The sequence below is a fragment of the Dendronephthya gigantea genome, unplaced genomic scaffold (assembly GCF_004324835.1).
Source record: "Dendronephthya gigantea isolate DGI-Jeju-01 unplaced genomic scaffold, DenGig_1.0 000035F, whole genome shotgun sequence".
In the NCBI taxonomy this organism is placed as follows: domain Eukaryota; kingdom Metazoa; phylum Cnidaria; class Anthozoa; order Malacalcyonacea; family Nephtheidae; genus Dendronephthya; species Dendronephthya gigantea.
The window spans coordinates 608,504-624,619 of NW_021163045.1; the positions used below are offsets into that span (position 1 = coordinate 608,504).

Genomic DNA, 16,116 nt, shown 5'->3' on the forward strand with positions numbered 1-16,116 from the left:
GCAACCGGCAGCAACTTATTTTTTATTTGGATATTTGCTTTAACTTTAAGTAATTTCTCGATGTAAGAACATTTCAAGCTGAGTGTTTGGTAAGTGGGAATTATCATTGTTAGTATGTTAATGTAAAGGCGTTATATTACACTGCAGGAGAACAGGTGTCCTAGCAAACTCGAGTCTCCCGGAATGCTGTATTTCGTATTAGGGTATATGTAAATTGTTCGACACATATTATGATATAAGTTTTAGTCATGTATTTGCAACAAATTACTAAACGAAGACAGAATGTTAATGGTATAGACATGTTTAGACATATAGACAGCATTCGTACATGCAGTAAACAATTTAATTAAACTCATTGGCAATTAGCCGTTTTTAGGAATAGCGTATGAATAACAATCCCTTTGTCTGTAAAACAAGCTCAAATTATCACGCAGTCATTAATATAAATACTGCAGAATGATAATTGAAACAATAGAAAAGTAAAATGCGTGAATTAACTTGCGCTGTCAAGCAAGTTAGTTTTTGGTTATAGCTTTTATTGTGCGTTTTTCGAAATTGCTCACAATTTTGTACAATGCAATTGAAGTCTTCAGCAGAGATAAACTATTCTCGTTTGAAATTAACTTCTATATTGCAATTTAAAACTTAGTTTGACTGTAGAGTGTTTCGTAACGGCCGTGCTATTATGCTATGCTATTTCGTTCCAGCATTTTTACATGTACGTATATATAATATGTTATAACAACAACGTACAAGTGTTTTAAGCGGTGTGAACCATCGCGCCATGGCAACAGATAAACATTGAACAGGCATGAACCAAAACAAAATCACGAAGTTCAAATTGGAACTTCTGAAGCTCTGCGAAATAAACACTGAACAAATTTTTGCAATTATGAAAGTCAAACTTGGAAAACACGAATGCTGAAACACGAATGCTTTCGAGTCAGATACGAACCATTTTTTCCCGGGAAAACAAATTTTACTTCCGCAATAAGTGGGAGTATGTATGTGCAGGTGGAAAAACCACTAGAAACATCTCGAATCACAAAATAAATATTTCCACAACAGTATTTTTGAGCTTGCCTATATACAAGCTTATAAAGCTTTGAAGTCTTTGGAGATTTTACGATTTGCATGGAATGGCTTTGACGCTTCACTATAGAATCTAAAATGAAAGCAAAAACGTGGTGAAATATTCATTTCCACAAATATAGAGGCTTTTTCATCAGAAGCCCCATTTGGAAAATAGGATATCACTATACATTGAAGTAACATATATCACGGTTGTGGGGAGAAAAACTCTGTAACTGGGTTTTTTGGAGACGAACCCGTCTCTAAATCCTGTCTATAAAGTTTTCACTTAGTTGCCTAGGAGCGCTATATATATTGGTGCCTTATAGATCCTTCGCTGTATGTGCCTCAAAACTAACCTATAAAACGAACTTGCACACAGTTTGCAAAGTCTTTCTGTATATCAAAAGAATCTCAAACCGTATCTTTAAATAAATATATTTTGTCAGCAGTATATAATTCCTTAGTACCTTACCTCTTGATTTTTTATGTATCGCGTGTTTTGGCGGGAAAACGTTCAAAACACACAATCTAATCAGACTTGCTTTCTATTTTGAACTTATCCACCGTTTAAGCTAAACGGGCTTGATATACAACCGTCCCCTGATGTACAGACAGGGGCGGAGTAGGTATAGCACGGAAAATGGTTGGCATTCGGCATATGGACTTAGCCACAATTCTTTGCACTTTGACTTCAAATTTGGTGAGCAAAAAGATTTATAAATGCTCAACAAAATGCCTTGTACTGGGGATTTGAAGCTTGCATACGGTAAAAACAAATTGTCTAAATAGCTATCATCGTCTACATTGATTTTTTTAGTACTCTCAAAGGTATAATATATTAACCAAAAAACGAGTTTACTGACGCTCGTTTGCCACTACGGACAAACTTGAGTTCTTGCAAAACACCAAAAAATAAGACCAAGCAAAGCCGATGAATTTTTTTTTATAAAAAAATTCGGAAAATTTTAGTCAAGGCAACCGTGTAATGTTTCAGAGAATAAATTCAGCCTAAAAATAAAGACAGTCGCCGTTGTTTTGAAAAAAAGTACCCCCCAAAATGGCGGCATATTCGTCATCGTGAGAAAGGCCAATTAAGATCACCTGAATAAATTATGGTGTTTAAATATTTGCAGGTTACAGAGGTAACATGGCCGTTCACTTCACTGCAAACTTGTTGTGTTTACTGGTCCTGACCTCTTATTTCCAACAAAGTAAGCCACAAGATTCAATTTTTTATTTGTTTTCCTATTACATAGTTATTTATTTAAGACAAAAATGTGGGTAACTATATATGTTAGTATGGCGTTGGGTGGGTGCTGCATGATATGGCGTTGGGCGGGTACTATAGAACAAAGTATACAAAATTCTCTAGCAGCTAGAGGGCCATATCTTCCATCTTTTTGTATTTTTCAACCGAACTATGCAAATTTATCAAATTTGGGATGCTTTTTCAAGCTCTAGTATAATGGTGAAATTGGTAAAACATTGTTTTTTGGACCCTCGACCGTCGATATTTCACTTGGCTAGTGTGCTTCGCCCAATGAGATTTCGGCAGGTTTCGGGTCCACAAAACATGTTTCCTTCGGTCGCAGTAATAAAGTGTTAGATGTTCCTTCGGTTGCGATAACTAAGTGTTCGGTAATTAATTTGTAAGATACAAGGAAATAGCGATAGAGGTTGTTCGAAGTGCTTTTCGTTCCCGCCACTCAATATAACTCCAAAAAAACCAAAGTAATGCAGTACTGAACTAAATTTTTTTTTTCAGTTGTAGCTAATTGTCAAGGTGATGACAGTAATTGCCTAAATGGAGGAACATGCGGTGACGATAACAAAGAATGTCATTGTGCTCCTGGGTATTATCATGTCGATTGTAGTAGTAAGTAGTGCTTGTTTAGTGAAATTCATCAAATCTTCTGGTACAGCATGAGAGTAATTTATCATAGCAAATTTGAAGTTCTAGAAAATTTGAGTTTCAAAACTACTATATAGTAAACTTGAATCAATCAGAAAGCCTAAATTTTTAATACTTCATGTAATATGTTAAATAATGTACCATTTTACCGGAAGTCGTCAAAATTTACGCATTCTGATTGGGTTACTGAATATGTAAACACACTCGCTGATTGGTCTTAAACAAAATTCCCCCTTGTTACTGTAGTAGCTATGTTTTTAGCTTCCCACTGAGTTATGTTTTCAGCTAACTTTTCAATTTTAAATTTTGCAAACGAATTTGACGAATCTGACGAATCTCGTATTCGTAGGCGTACTTATATGTAATCACAAGGGTTGTCATTTTTTGGGTGACCGCTTTTCAATGGAAAGCTGTGAAGAATGGGCGATCGTGAAAATAGCGAGATAAAAATGTCAATGAGTTTCAGGGGAAGTGTTCATAGAAACTTTAAATTTGAGTTTTGACTGCAAATCCGTTCACACTTGCATTGTACTTTTTGCTGCGATTTTTCTCTTTCGATGGATGTGAAAGAGTGGACAGTTACGAATGGTCTGATACATCAGTACTCCTATGTGCACATCCGTAACTTATTCATTCGTTCACATCTATCAATAGGCGAAAGTTGCAAAAATCGCAAGTGGAAACTGGTCTTAGGGCGTCTTTCCACTACCACGTTTTTTGCACGTACGTACACGCGCGTAAAAGTTTAAAACTTGGTGTTATATAGTTATTTTTATGCCAAATCTTCAACAGAATCCAACCCAATGCATCTACTCAATTGTTGGTTTTATAAGTATCTTTGAAAAGAATTTAAACCTTTTACGTGCGTATACGTGCAAAAAACGCGACAGTAGAAAGCAGTCTTTACAGCTCCTGCTACGGCTACGAGAATCCGTCATACTGACGTGATATTTCGTACTGATGCCATTGGCTTGTATTCAGCGGAGCGGGAGAAATTTTGGGGGATGTCTGGTGTAACAAACTTTTATAATAAAAACTGCCCAACTTTATTATGTTTATTATGAGTTATTACGTTTTTACATTTTAGTGACCAACCTTTTATCATGGTAAATTATTGAGGGGAAGGAGCGTCACACCCGCAGCACCCCCCGATTACCTCGCCTCTACTTCTATAGCCATTTATCACGTAAAATACCATAAAAACCTTTGTGGAAGTAAGCTAACATGCGAAGTTGACATAAACCCATACTAGAAAAATATTCCCTTAGGAATTTAGGTTTGATATGCTTTCACATTAGTCATATTCGGCAAATTTTCTCCCAGTTGAGAGGGCTATAGGTTTATCGCCTAGACAAAAAAAATTATCTATAGCGTATAAGGTCCGTTGTTTTATAAAATTACTACGGTGAAATGACAGCTTAAAATGTTTTAAAAATCCCGCGTGCGATAGAAAATTTAAAATTCATCGTACAGGATAATCTCATCCGGCACAGCTATTTACCAATGTCTCATTGTATTGTTGGTTATTCTATAAATTGAAAGTTTTATTTACATAATACGTTTGTCATTTGTTTAGAAAAGCATACTAGTTGTACCCATGATCCGTGTTTGAATACCGGCCAGTGTAATTACGATGCTTCAGCGGGCTTTACCTGCACTTGCGCTTCAGGTTTCACTGGGACATACTGCGAGACGTCAGGAGGTATGTATGTACATCTTCGCAGCAGGAACTCCGGAGCCACATAAGAGCGGTAAAGTAAGATTTGAAGACACCCAAGTGCGCCGACGTGAGCACGTAGCATAGACGAGTTTAGACTGAAGTAGCACAGATTAACGAATCGATACAGAGCTGAAACTATGGTGTACCCCCGTGCGTAAAATGCTATATAAGTGACGATATTTTAAAGCTTCAATTAATCAAAATGTTTGAGCGAGAAATCCAAGCCATTTTGAACATTTCAGGCGCTTGCCGAGCATGCGCTGTGGGTCACTTTTAGCTCACATGCACTAAAAAAAACGGGTACAAACATACGCCATATTTAATTACTATTCGAATAGTTAAATAAGAATAAAAAATACCTAGTTCCAGCTCTGTATCTATTGTTTACTCTGTGGCAGCAGGGAGCTTTAGCAGTGAGTGACTACGAGTAAAATATTAATTCGTCATTCTCGCGCGTTGTTTTGCTTACGTCATCCGCCAAAACTCGTAGTCGTTTGGGCTTTTGAGTGGGCAAAAATTTGTTGCAATTTCGTTGTCAAAATCGTCAAGATTACACCCCAAGTTCGGCACGAAATTGACGAAATGACAGAAATTGATAAGAAGTCTACAGGCGGCTTCAACTTGTTTATTATTTCGTTGTCGTCCCTAATAGAAGCTTTAGCAGCGACTACGAGTACGAGATTCGTCATTCTCGCGCGTTGTTTGCTTACGCCATCAACCAAAAACTCGTAGTCGTTGGGCTTTCGAGTGCGAAATTTGCCAACAAACTCGTACTCAAAAGCTCGACGACTACGAGTTTTGGCTGATGGCGTAAGCAAAGAACGCGCGAGAATGACGAATCTCGTACTTGTAGTCGTACTCGTAGTCACGGCTAAAGGCTGCTTTCCACTTTCGCGTTTTTAGCACGTACGTACACGCACGTAAAAGTTTAAGTGCTTTTAAATTTTTACTATTTAACATCCAGGTCGGCAAATGCATACTAAGCTACGCGGAAAACTAAGTTCTTTCGGTTTATTCATTTCGTTTTTTTAAAGATAACTTATATAAGCATTTAGACTTTCACGTGCGTGTACGTGCGTATGAAAAACGCGACAATGGAAAACAGCCTTAAAGCTCCCTATTGATCAGCCTAGAGTTGATTGGGCTAGCGTGTTTTGGTTTTAAATAAAGTATCACCTACCTATCTAGTATCTACTTACCTACAATCATTTTCAAAAGAGTTGGGACAGGTAGCCAAATTACCGATTTATAAGACAAACCCAGATCCCCCGCGCCCCCTTTTCAATGTTGTGTCCCAAATAGACGGACATTTTGTTCCGAAACGTGTTTGGATTTGAAAACCAACATTGATTGGGGGGAGGGGGGGGGGGTGTATAGAAATCATCCTATATAGTAGATTTTAGCTAAAGATAGTAGGTGTCCCAACTACTTTTGAAAATGATTGTCTGAAAGCTTAGTTAACTATATTGATTAAATTAAGGTATTTACTCATGATTAAACCAACCTAAAAGAGCTATCATCACCCTATGCTTTGTAAATTGTATATAGTTTTCATTAATATTTATGTATTCTCAATTTGCGGTTTATTTCTCGGCAAATCAGAGCTATAATTGTGCTATAAAAGTAAAATTTACTAAATGAAATGTATCACCACAATGTATATTCGGGAAAGTGTTTGCGTTGAGACATTATTGCTGCATTTGCAAGAGGTAAATGCGCATTTATCTGCTAAACTAGCAACTTGTATTCTAAGTGAGTAGGATGCAAAGGTGAGCTGATAAACAGCACGTACAAACTGTGCATATTTGACGCAAATAGTCGACTGTGACGTGCGTATGTGGTTTAATATGTCATGCTATACAATAGTGGGTCAGCCATACATGTCAGTATATTATATAGGATAAACCGTTTCCTCGATATCCTTTATATATAATTGCCAAAATGGTCTTCGTACAAAAGATTTCTGATGAGACGCGGGCGCTTGTTCGATTCTTAAGTATGGAAAATAAGTATTCGATTCGTGAAATTGCTAAAAAAGCTAAAATCTCTAAGTCAACTGTCGCGCGATATTTGAAAACACCGAGGCTAAAGCAGAAGAAAAGGTCATCTGCAAGTACGGGGCGACCTAAAAAGCTATCTGTTCGTGATCGCAGGCATTTAGAGCGTAGTATAAGAAAGTTGCGTGATGTTAATCCGAATTTCACATTGAAAGAGCTTATTCGCTTCAGCGGACTTGAATCTTCGGGAGCATCTTATTCAACGTTCTACAGAGAGATTAAGGGCGCAGGATTCAAGTTTTTGAACGCTAGAAAAAAGGGAGTTCTGAATCGTCGTGATTATGCCAAACGGTACAAATTTGCAAAGAAATGTGAAAAAATTTTGAAACGTGTTTGGATTTGAAAACCAACATTGATTGGGGGGAGGGGGGGGGTGTATAGAAATCATCCTATATAGTAGATTTTAGCTAAAGATAGTAGGTGTCCTAACTACTTTTGAAAATGATTGTACCCTTATTAAATTAACGAATTTTGTATGAACTACAGTATTTATTAGCAGTTTTGTGATTGGTTGGTTAGCTCACCTGGCGTGTGGTGATTAGTTAGAAAAGCGTAAAAAATGCATTCGGAAAAAATACAATATTTTTGTCTCGCGTTAAATACGATTTCCTTCGGTGGCGAAAAACTTCAAATAACACTAATGTATGGTAATTTAGTAAATATTTATTTATTTTGATCAAGTTCCGCTTATAATTAACTTTAATTTATATAATGTACTTTCTTATTTTCTCTATAGTAACCAACGCGTGTTCTAACAGCCCTTGTGGTAATGGCGGAACTTGTAATAAAGATGGGTCTGGAGGATACACTTGTTCTTGTTTGTCTGGCTATATAGGAATTAACTGCGAAACAAAATTAGGTGAAGATTGAACTTTTTTGATATTGTTATTATCGTAGTTATTGTTTCCCATAATGTTGTCATTGCTGTTATCAGCAGCGTCGTCACTAAAACGTCAGAAATGATAAGAAATCCACCGTGTGATGGCGTGTGCATGACGTGTACATTTTGAAAAGAATTGAAAACACGAAACAATCTCTAGCTACATTTCTGATCGTGACGATAGTGTAAGAAAACAACACCTGTGGAAGGGGGACGAATTTCGTAATCGTAATCGTAGTCGTAATCGCCCCTAGTGTCAGGCACACGAGTGATTTTAGCTGGTATTTAAAGAAATCGAAACCAACGGAAAGAAATAACTTCCTCATTCATGCACTTGTTTTTATTATCGTTAAATTAAATGGCCCGTCGCGTATTGGACAAAAATTTGCAATATTTAAATTGTGTACTCTATGAACCTCAGATCTTCGATTTGTTGTCTTTATTGCCTCTGCAGCGCTACAACAACTTCAGGTTAACGCCGAGTGGACGTCTTGTTAACTTTAATATGTATATAATGTACTTTCCTATCTTTTCTACAGGCGCGTGTGCAACCATCCCTTGTGTTAATGGAGGAACTTGTATTAATGATGGGTTAGGAGGATACACTTGTTCTTGTGCACCTGACTACACAGGAGATAATTGTGAAACACCACTAGGACCAGGTGACGATTGAACTTTTTTAACATTATTATTATCGTAGTTATTTCTTATTTCCTATAATGTTATCATTGCCGTAATCAGTAGCGTCGAGAGGAAAAGTATAACAATCCCGGTGCGTTTGTTAAAAGAGTCCTGGTCACATTTCGGCATCAAGCCTTTTTTTCACTTAGGGCTGCTTTCCACACACGCGTTTTTCGTACGCACGCGTACACGCGCGTGAAAGTCTAAATCCTTTTATATGTCATGTATGTAACGAAGTACTCTATTTCCGTTTAAGGAAAGCTTTTGTAAAGTTTCCACATCTCACATGCATAGACACGTCTTTAGTAAGCTGGGGCCGGTTGTTCGAAAGGCGTTTAGCTTAAACGGTGGATAAGCCAAAGTTTAAAAATACTCATACATCATGTGAACGACTGAACCTACATCTTATACATTTAATACGCACTTCCTTTGAAACTTAAACTATTTACATCGAAATATTTCAGCTCAGTTGTTCAATAAATATATAATTTTGTTGTCCATTTTGAACTTATCCATGACCGCGTAAGCAAAACGCCTTTCGAACTACCGGCCCCTGACGAATATTTTTGTGATTTAGTCGGATCATCCTGTAGTCTTTCCTGCACTCCTAAACAAGGCGTGTGTTCAACGGACGCTACTGGAGTTGACTACTGTCGTTGTGTATTCGGTTTTTCTGGTTCTCTCTGCGAAATATGTAAGTATACTCATAAGCAATATTTGAAACACCACTTCAATACTTTAATAGAATACCTTCGATTTGGAATATTTTCAGCTTCATTTCAAGACCCATTTCTATAGAATCTTGACCGTATGAAGATAACAGAAACTTTTCAGTCCAACAAACGAGATTTTAATATCATTGCTAGACGACATTCAGTTTTAGAAACTTAAGTAAATGACAAAACAAATCTCAAATATAACATGTTGAGAAATTTTGATTTTATTGTAAAATCATCAGCAACTCTAATTCAAATTTGTTTCCAACTTTGCCAACTTCGTTATTCTATTCAGTGTTGTTTTATGTTTGGAATTAATTTTACCCTTAAAATATCATCTTCTAAAGCATCCGTGTCCTCTTTCTAGCGCTCAAAAAGTCCGTAAAATCGTTTTAAAAAATCTGGAGAATTCAAAATTTCCCGCCAAAACTGAGGTTCTCCGCTGCTAAGGAATCAATCAGAATAGACGTCAAACGCGAAAAGTCTGATGTAACAAGAAGTTTGATTGGCTCGATAGTTTTGTGGACCCAATCAAATTTCTTGTAACATCAGACTTTCCGCGTTTGACGCTGATAAAAGTGCGGGAGTTGTTCGTGGTAACAAACCGTATACAAACAATGAATTGAAAAAGAAACTAAATTAGAAGGCAAATATATGAATATTAGTATCACCCTCCCCACTCCCCCCACGTAAGCTATCTGCCGCGGCCAAAGATGAATTTCCTGAAGGCCCGGTTACAAGATGCAATTTTTCTTAATTCTTTGTCTCTATTTTCAGCTCAAGTCGATGATTTTAAATGTGAAAACCCACTTGGAATTGACAACAGCAAACGTTTAATCCAAGATGGCCAATTGACCTCAAGCACACCTATTAATGGCGAGTTTCCTGCTTTGCACGCCCGTTTGAATCACCCTGAGAGAGCTTGGTGCTCAGTACTGCCAGTACCAGAATCCGTCTTTTTTAAAATTACCTTTTACAATGTTACTTACATCTCGGCATTGGCGATGCAAGGGGATCCCAATGGAAACAATTATGTCAATAGATTTCACGGAAAAGTGCATAACGCGGGCAGTATTTCATACTTCGGGGTAAGTCGGTACATAAGAAGCGATAACAGTTATGTGATTTTTAGGCCCGAGTTACACCGGATTAGTTTTCGTATCGGATAATCTACGTTGGTTCAATTTTAGGTCAGTGTTCGATATACATATGGTATCGGATTTGTCTCGATTGCATGATACCGGATTAGTTTTCGTATCGGATTATCTACGTTGGTTCGATATACATATGGTACCGGATTTGTCTCGATTACATGATACCGGATTAGTTTTCGTATTGGATTATCTACGTTAGTTCGATATACATATGGTATCGGAATTGTCTTGATAACACAATAACGGATTAATTCAAAATACAAACAAAATGGCGGACAACGAAGGCTAGCAAAAAGTCCAAATGAAATATTCTCGTCGATAGACAGTGAAATATAACTTTTGGAATCGGTAACTTTTACAAACGCTTGATGTCCATTTATTTTTCCCGCCAAACATATTATTCACCGATTTAGGGCGACTACACGGAAACAGAAATGTATATCGGATCATTTTTCATATCACCTCCAGAGCGGAGTGATTTTCATTTCCTCAAGCGTGCCGAATTGTGCGATTTTTGTCGTTTGCAGTATAAAATAAATGCTCGAATAGCTGTGAGTGTATTCAGTCGTCTGCAAGCATTAAATTTTGACTAATCTCAATGATTTCAAGCATACAAACACAACCTTACTTATGCTATTTTTCTCACTCTTTTTTAGCCACTGACTAACCACCACAGCGATTCGTATTCGATAAACAAACATCGTATTTATCCTTTTAAAGTAGCTACGGCAGTAGTCCTTTACGAATTTGAATATACTGGAAACTATCTATGTATGCGTGTTGAATTCTATGGCTGTGCGATGTGTAAGTGAATAATTCATTCTTAATTCAAATGTAGTTTTCAGATTTACAAACGCCAAATATTGAAGATTGTCGAAGTGGATATCGAATTGCTTTGTTGCTACTTGGCGACCGAAAGTAATTTTGAATTGTTATTAAGACGATTTGAATGTTTATCCTACAAAACGCCTGATCTTAGACGTAAAATATAATGCCTTTATTTGCCTTGCAGCGTCTTCATTGTCAGGAACCGGTTGTTCAAAATGGAAATAAAATAAAATTATCCATTTTTTGAAGAACTGAGCTAAAATATTTGAGAACGCCTGCTTTGTGAGTCAAATGAGTCTATGAGTTGTGAGTCGATGAGTTATGAGTCAGCTCAAGTCAGCTGGATTTTTCGAACTTATGGTTTACGAATTTACGTTGTTATTTTCATATTTTCAGTTGGTTAGTACGTTACTGGTACGGTGTTCCAAACCACCCTTAAGATTTATATTATATTACAGATTTGTGAACTTTTCATTGTCTGTATGAACTTTATTTGCATTGGTCTGGTTAGAAGTATATTCTTCAATAATTATCCAGTATTAATACAATAGTACTTCAAGGGTTCATATGTACATGCAAGGTAGGACAATGCAGTCACCGCAGTAAGTCGCTTTTGAACATTTGCGACTGATTCCGATATTTTTTGACAGTTTCCATAAACTTTTTTTGAACATTTGAAATTGGTTTATATGAATATTTACAACTTTGATCTTGAATCCTGACGTGATAGCTGTGTTTAAAACCCGTCCGAACTTGTATATCAGTTAATAAATTGAACGTTAGTGAAGATCTGCTTATCCCATGCATCACATTTTTATTTTGATCCCCGAATTTCATAATGCAATAAATGCCCTCCTAAATAACTGTTTAATAAGTACCCAATATATAACATGAAAGGCCGTGTTGTATCAGTAGATATACAAACCCGAGCCGAAGGCGAGTGTTTTTATCTCTGATACAACACGGACACGAATGATGTATAGTACTTATCAAACGAATACAGGGACCGCGGAGCAGGGTGGCTCGCTGGGCTTTAGCCCCACCAATAATTTTTCCGTAATTAGTCTTTAATTTCGAATATTTTTTAGTTCGCTCAAATTTACAAGCAATACAAGCGCCAAAATGCCGGAAACTTTACATAGGGCAAGCATTTGACCATTAAAACAGCGTGGTTATCCATTTCAAAATATTTGACATCATAACCAAAGCACGGTTATATTGTTTAATGTTTGTATATGAGCGCCAAACATGCTGGAAACTTTACATTGGACAAGCATTTGACCATTAAAACAGCGTGGTTATCCATTTCAAAATATTTGACATCATAACCAAAGCATGGTTATATTGTTTAATGTTTGTATATGAGCGCCAAACATGCTGGAAACTTTACATTGGACAAGCATTTGACCATTAAAACAGCGTGGTTATCCATTTCAAAATATTTGACATCATAACCAAAGCATGGTTATATTGTTTAATGTTTGTATACGAGCGCCAAACATGCTGGAAACTTTACAATGGACAGGCATTTGACCATTAAAACAGCGTGGTTATGCATTTCAAAATATTTGACATCATAACCAAAGCATGGTTATATTGTTTAATGTTTGTATATGAGCGCCAAACATGCTGGAAACTTTACATTGGACAAGCATTTGACCATTAAAACAGCGTGGTTATGCATTTCAAAATATTTGACATCATAACCAAAGCATGGTTATATTGTTTAATGTTTGTATATGAGCGCCAAACATGCTGGAAACTTTACATTGGACAAGTATTTGACCATTAAAACAGCGTGGTTATCGATTTCAAAATATTTGACATCATAACCAAAGCATGGTTATATTGTTTAATGTTTGTATATGAGCGCCAAACATGCTGGAAACTTTACATTGGACAAGCATTTGACCATTAAAACAGCGTGGTTATGCATTTCAAAATATTTGACATCATAACCAAAGCATGGTTATATTGTGTAATGTTTGTATATGAGCGCCTAACATGCTGGAAACTTTACATTGGACAAGCATTTGACCATTAAAACAGCGTGGTTATCCATTTCAAAATATTTGACATCATAACCAAAGCATGGTTATATTGTTTAATGTTTGTATGAGCGCCAAACATGCTGGAAACTTTACATTGGACAAGTATTTGACCATTAAAACAGCGTGGTTATCCATTTCAAAATATTTGACATCATAACCAAAGCATGGTTATATTGTTTAATGTTTGTATATGAGCGCCAAACATGCTGGAAACTTTACATAGGACAAGCATATGACGATTAAAACAGCGTGGTTATCCATTTCAAAATATTTGACATCATAACCAAAGCATGGTTATATTGTTTAATGTTTCTTATGAACGCCAAACATGCTGGGAACTTTACATAGGACAAGCATTTGACCATTAAAACAGCGTGGTTATCCATTTCAAAAAAGTTGACATAATAACCAATGCATGGTTATATTGTTTAATGTTTGTTATGAGCGCCAAACATGCTGGAAACTTTACATACTATCTATTATTTTCCATTAATCCTTAAATTGAGAGGCATTTGCGGCGATTTCAGAGACCTATATTTTAAAATTTTCCCGGACTCTCCTAGCAGGCGCGCGGTCCCGAGCCCCAGCAATACGAAAAACGCTCCGCGGTCCCTTGAATAGATATCTAACCTTCTAAGAGAGATATATCTAAGAGTTATGTTGGCCATAATGTAAAATGTAGCCGAGAAATTCGAAGGTAAATTTTATTCAAATCAGGCGAAATCTTTATCCGCAGTTACAAAACTGTGGTTAGGAAAATGCAGCAAAATTTTTTGACTCATAACTGATTGACTCAAAACTCATTGACTCATTAGACTCATTTCAACATTAATCTCAAAATATTTCGATGTAAATGGTTTAATTTCCACTTGAATGACATAATTATTGAATAAGATTTACACTTGCGATTTTGGCTGCCATCTTTTGTTTGATTTTCTACTAAAAGAGTGAATTATTTACGAATGTTGAAATAAAACCTCTTGTATATTTGAGCATTCGTAACTAATCACTCGTTCACATCCATCAAAAGAAGAAAATCAAGGTGAACCCACAGCAAAAATTGCAAACGGGTCTTAAACCTTGAGTAACTAAACTTTTAATTGTTTTACGTTTTTTCGACATGCGTAAACCTTGAGAAAACTGAAACTCTTCCTTCGAATTTTCAGCGTTGGCTAATGAATCGCTGGCTAACTGCTGGGCAACACTTGGAGTACGGGATCGTGAAGAATTTCCTGATCAAAAGTTTTTTGGTAACAAGGATAAATTCCTTAAACCTCCTAGAAGCAGGCTTAACGATGACAGTGGCTGGTGCACTCTTAATTTCACCAAACCATATCTTGGTATAAGTGTGACAAGGCGTGATTCACAGGTAAGACACTCGTGCTTATTGTTTAGTATACTGACTACACTTGGGTCACTTCTGCTACGTTATCCAGTTTACTGTTTGGTTGTTGATCAGAATTGGTGGATAGGAAGGACTTGATGTAAAGCACACTCGCATCTCTTTTGTTTTGGAGGCATTAAGGGCCATATTATTATCAAATGACCATTTCTGGCAGGCTTCCACGGTTGAGGGGAGATTAGATTGAGAGTCTCTATACCGGACTTCCCACGTTGTCGAATCATCAACATATTTGACAAGATCGTTTGGAGGATCGAGGTCATTGACCATGATCAAAAAAAGTAGAGGGCCTAATTTAGTCCCTTGCGGAACTGCAGCACCGATGTGCCTCCAAGCAGAATAGTGTGCAGTCAACAATGACCGATTTGAATATTTGGACTATTTCACATCGGTGAAAATGAATAAGATAGGTGGATAGGTAAACTTTATTCAGCCACATTGGCCTCATACAACATTACGCTGTTTTCCAAGATGAGTGTGCTAGTAACAATTAAGTACAAACTATAATAGGCCTTTTTCATAATGACGTATCAAGCCGTGACGCCTGCAGAGAATTGTGGTATTGGTAGTCACGGCGAAAAATTAACCTTCAAAATTTCTCGTTGTGACTCGCTTGTTACGTCATTATGCGTAAGGTCTATTATAAATGCTATTGTTATATACCACTTGTCAAAGTTTGGTGTTTCCGTAGCATTTCATTGGTCGAGAGCTCGGCTTCGCCTCGTGAAATATCGACAGGTCTCGGGCCCACAAAACATAACGTTTCCTTCGTTCGCAGTAAATAAGTGTTAATTAATGTTCCGCGGTGATCTCGCGCTTTAAATTTAGCCAATTAGGGCGTAGAAAGGGTTGTCGGAATAGAAATCCATCTCTCAGTGTTTAACGGGTTATTTTTTCGTTATTCTGTATCAATTTTGTAATTATGTTTCCTTTCTATAGCCCTGACATAAATTTTGAACCTAAAAAAAGTATATTTCAAGAGATATTCGATTGTTTTAATCGAGAAAATTAATTCCTATATTTCACCACAAGTTCCAGTCCATTCCTGCGTTTCCCGATCGCCTGGCTATGTGGACAAATTGCCGAAAAATTTCTCGCGTTCAAAATATCACGTAAATTTGAGCTGCCAATAATTACAGCTATGATTTTGTCGTTTGTGTATAGATTGTTGGTGTCATGACAAAGGGGAGAGGTCAGTACGACCGTTGGGTAAAGTCCTACGAAATTGGGCCTTCAGGGAGTAGGGTAACTGTTAATGGTAATCAGGTATGTGAATTTTCTTTATGATGAAGAGGTCGTCACTCTAGATGACTTCTTGTTTATCTTAGGGCTGTCCTCCCGCTTAGCCGAGATTCAACGAGGCGTGAGGTGACTTTGAGGTATTGAAATGAGTAAATAACATGATTCTGGTGATCGTGTAGTCATCTCAAAAATAGAATGTGCTTTATTAGTGTCAAAAAGACTTATTTCAATACCTCAAAATCATCTCACACTTCGTCGAATCTCGGGTAACCGGGATCATGTAAACAGCTCCTGAGACTTGTCAGGTCGGCTGATCGAAATCAGTTATTGGATACTTAAAAATTGTCTTAGAGATTTACATAAACGACCAGAATAGTCGGAGGGGGGGGGGGCTGAGGG

At 37.0% G+C, this 16,116-nt stretch overlaps 2 protein-coding genes across 4 annotated transcripts in view; both read left to right on the plus strand.

Moving 5' to 3' along the window:
* The first annotated feature begins 1,806 nt into the window (after positions 1-1,806).
* LOC114525595 (fibropellin-3-like) lies at positions 1,807-9,436 on the plus strand. The gene is made up of 8 exons (XM_028546981.1): positions 1,807-1,840; positions 2,208-2,285; positions 2,840-2,950; positions 4,563-4,688; positions 7,500-7,622; positions 8,183-8,305; positions 8,902-9,018; positions 9,408-9,436. The coding sequence occupies exons 1-8, from the start codon at positions 1,807-1,809 to the stop codon at positions 9,434-9,436; spliced, it is 741 nt and encodes a 246-aa protein (XP_028402782.1).
* A 1,422-nt stretch (positions 9,437-10,858) lies between these two features.
* LOC114525803 overlaps positions 10,859-16,116 on the plus strand; it is a 231,355-nt gene continuing 226,097 nt past the window's right edge. For all 3 annotated transcript variants that reach the window (XM_028547232.1, XM_028547234.1, XM_028547231.1), the window contains exons 1-3: positions 10,859-10,998; positions 14,240-14,442; positions 15,640-15,741. In XM_028547232.1, coding sequence (XP_028403033.1) covers positions 10,968-10,998; positions 14,240-14,442; positions 15,640-15,741 — 336 coding nt within the window. In that variant the 5' untranslated portion in view covers positions 10,859-10,967. The remainder of the gene's footprint in view (positions 10,999-14,239; positions 14,443-15,639; positions 15,742-16,116) is intronic.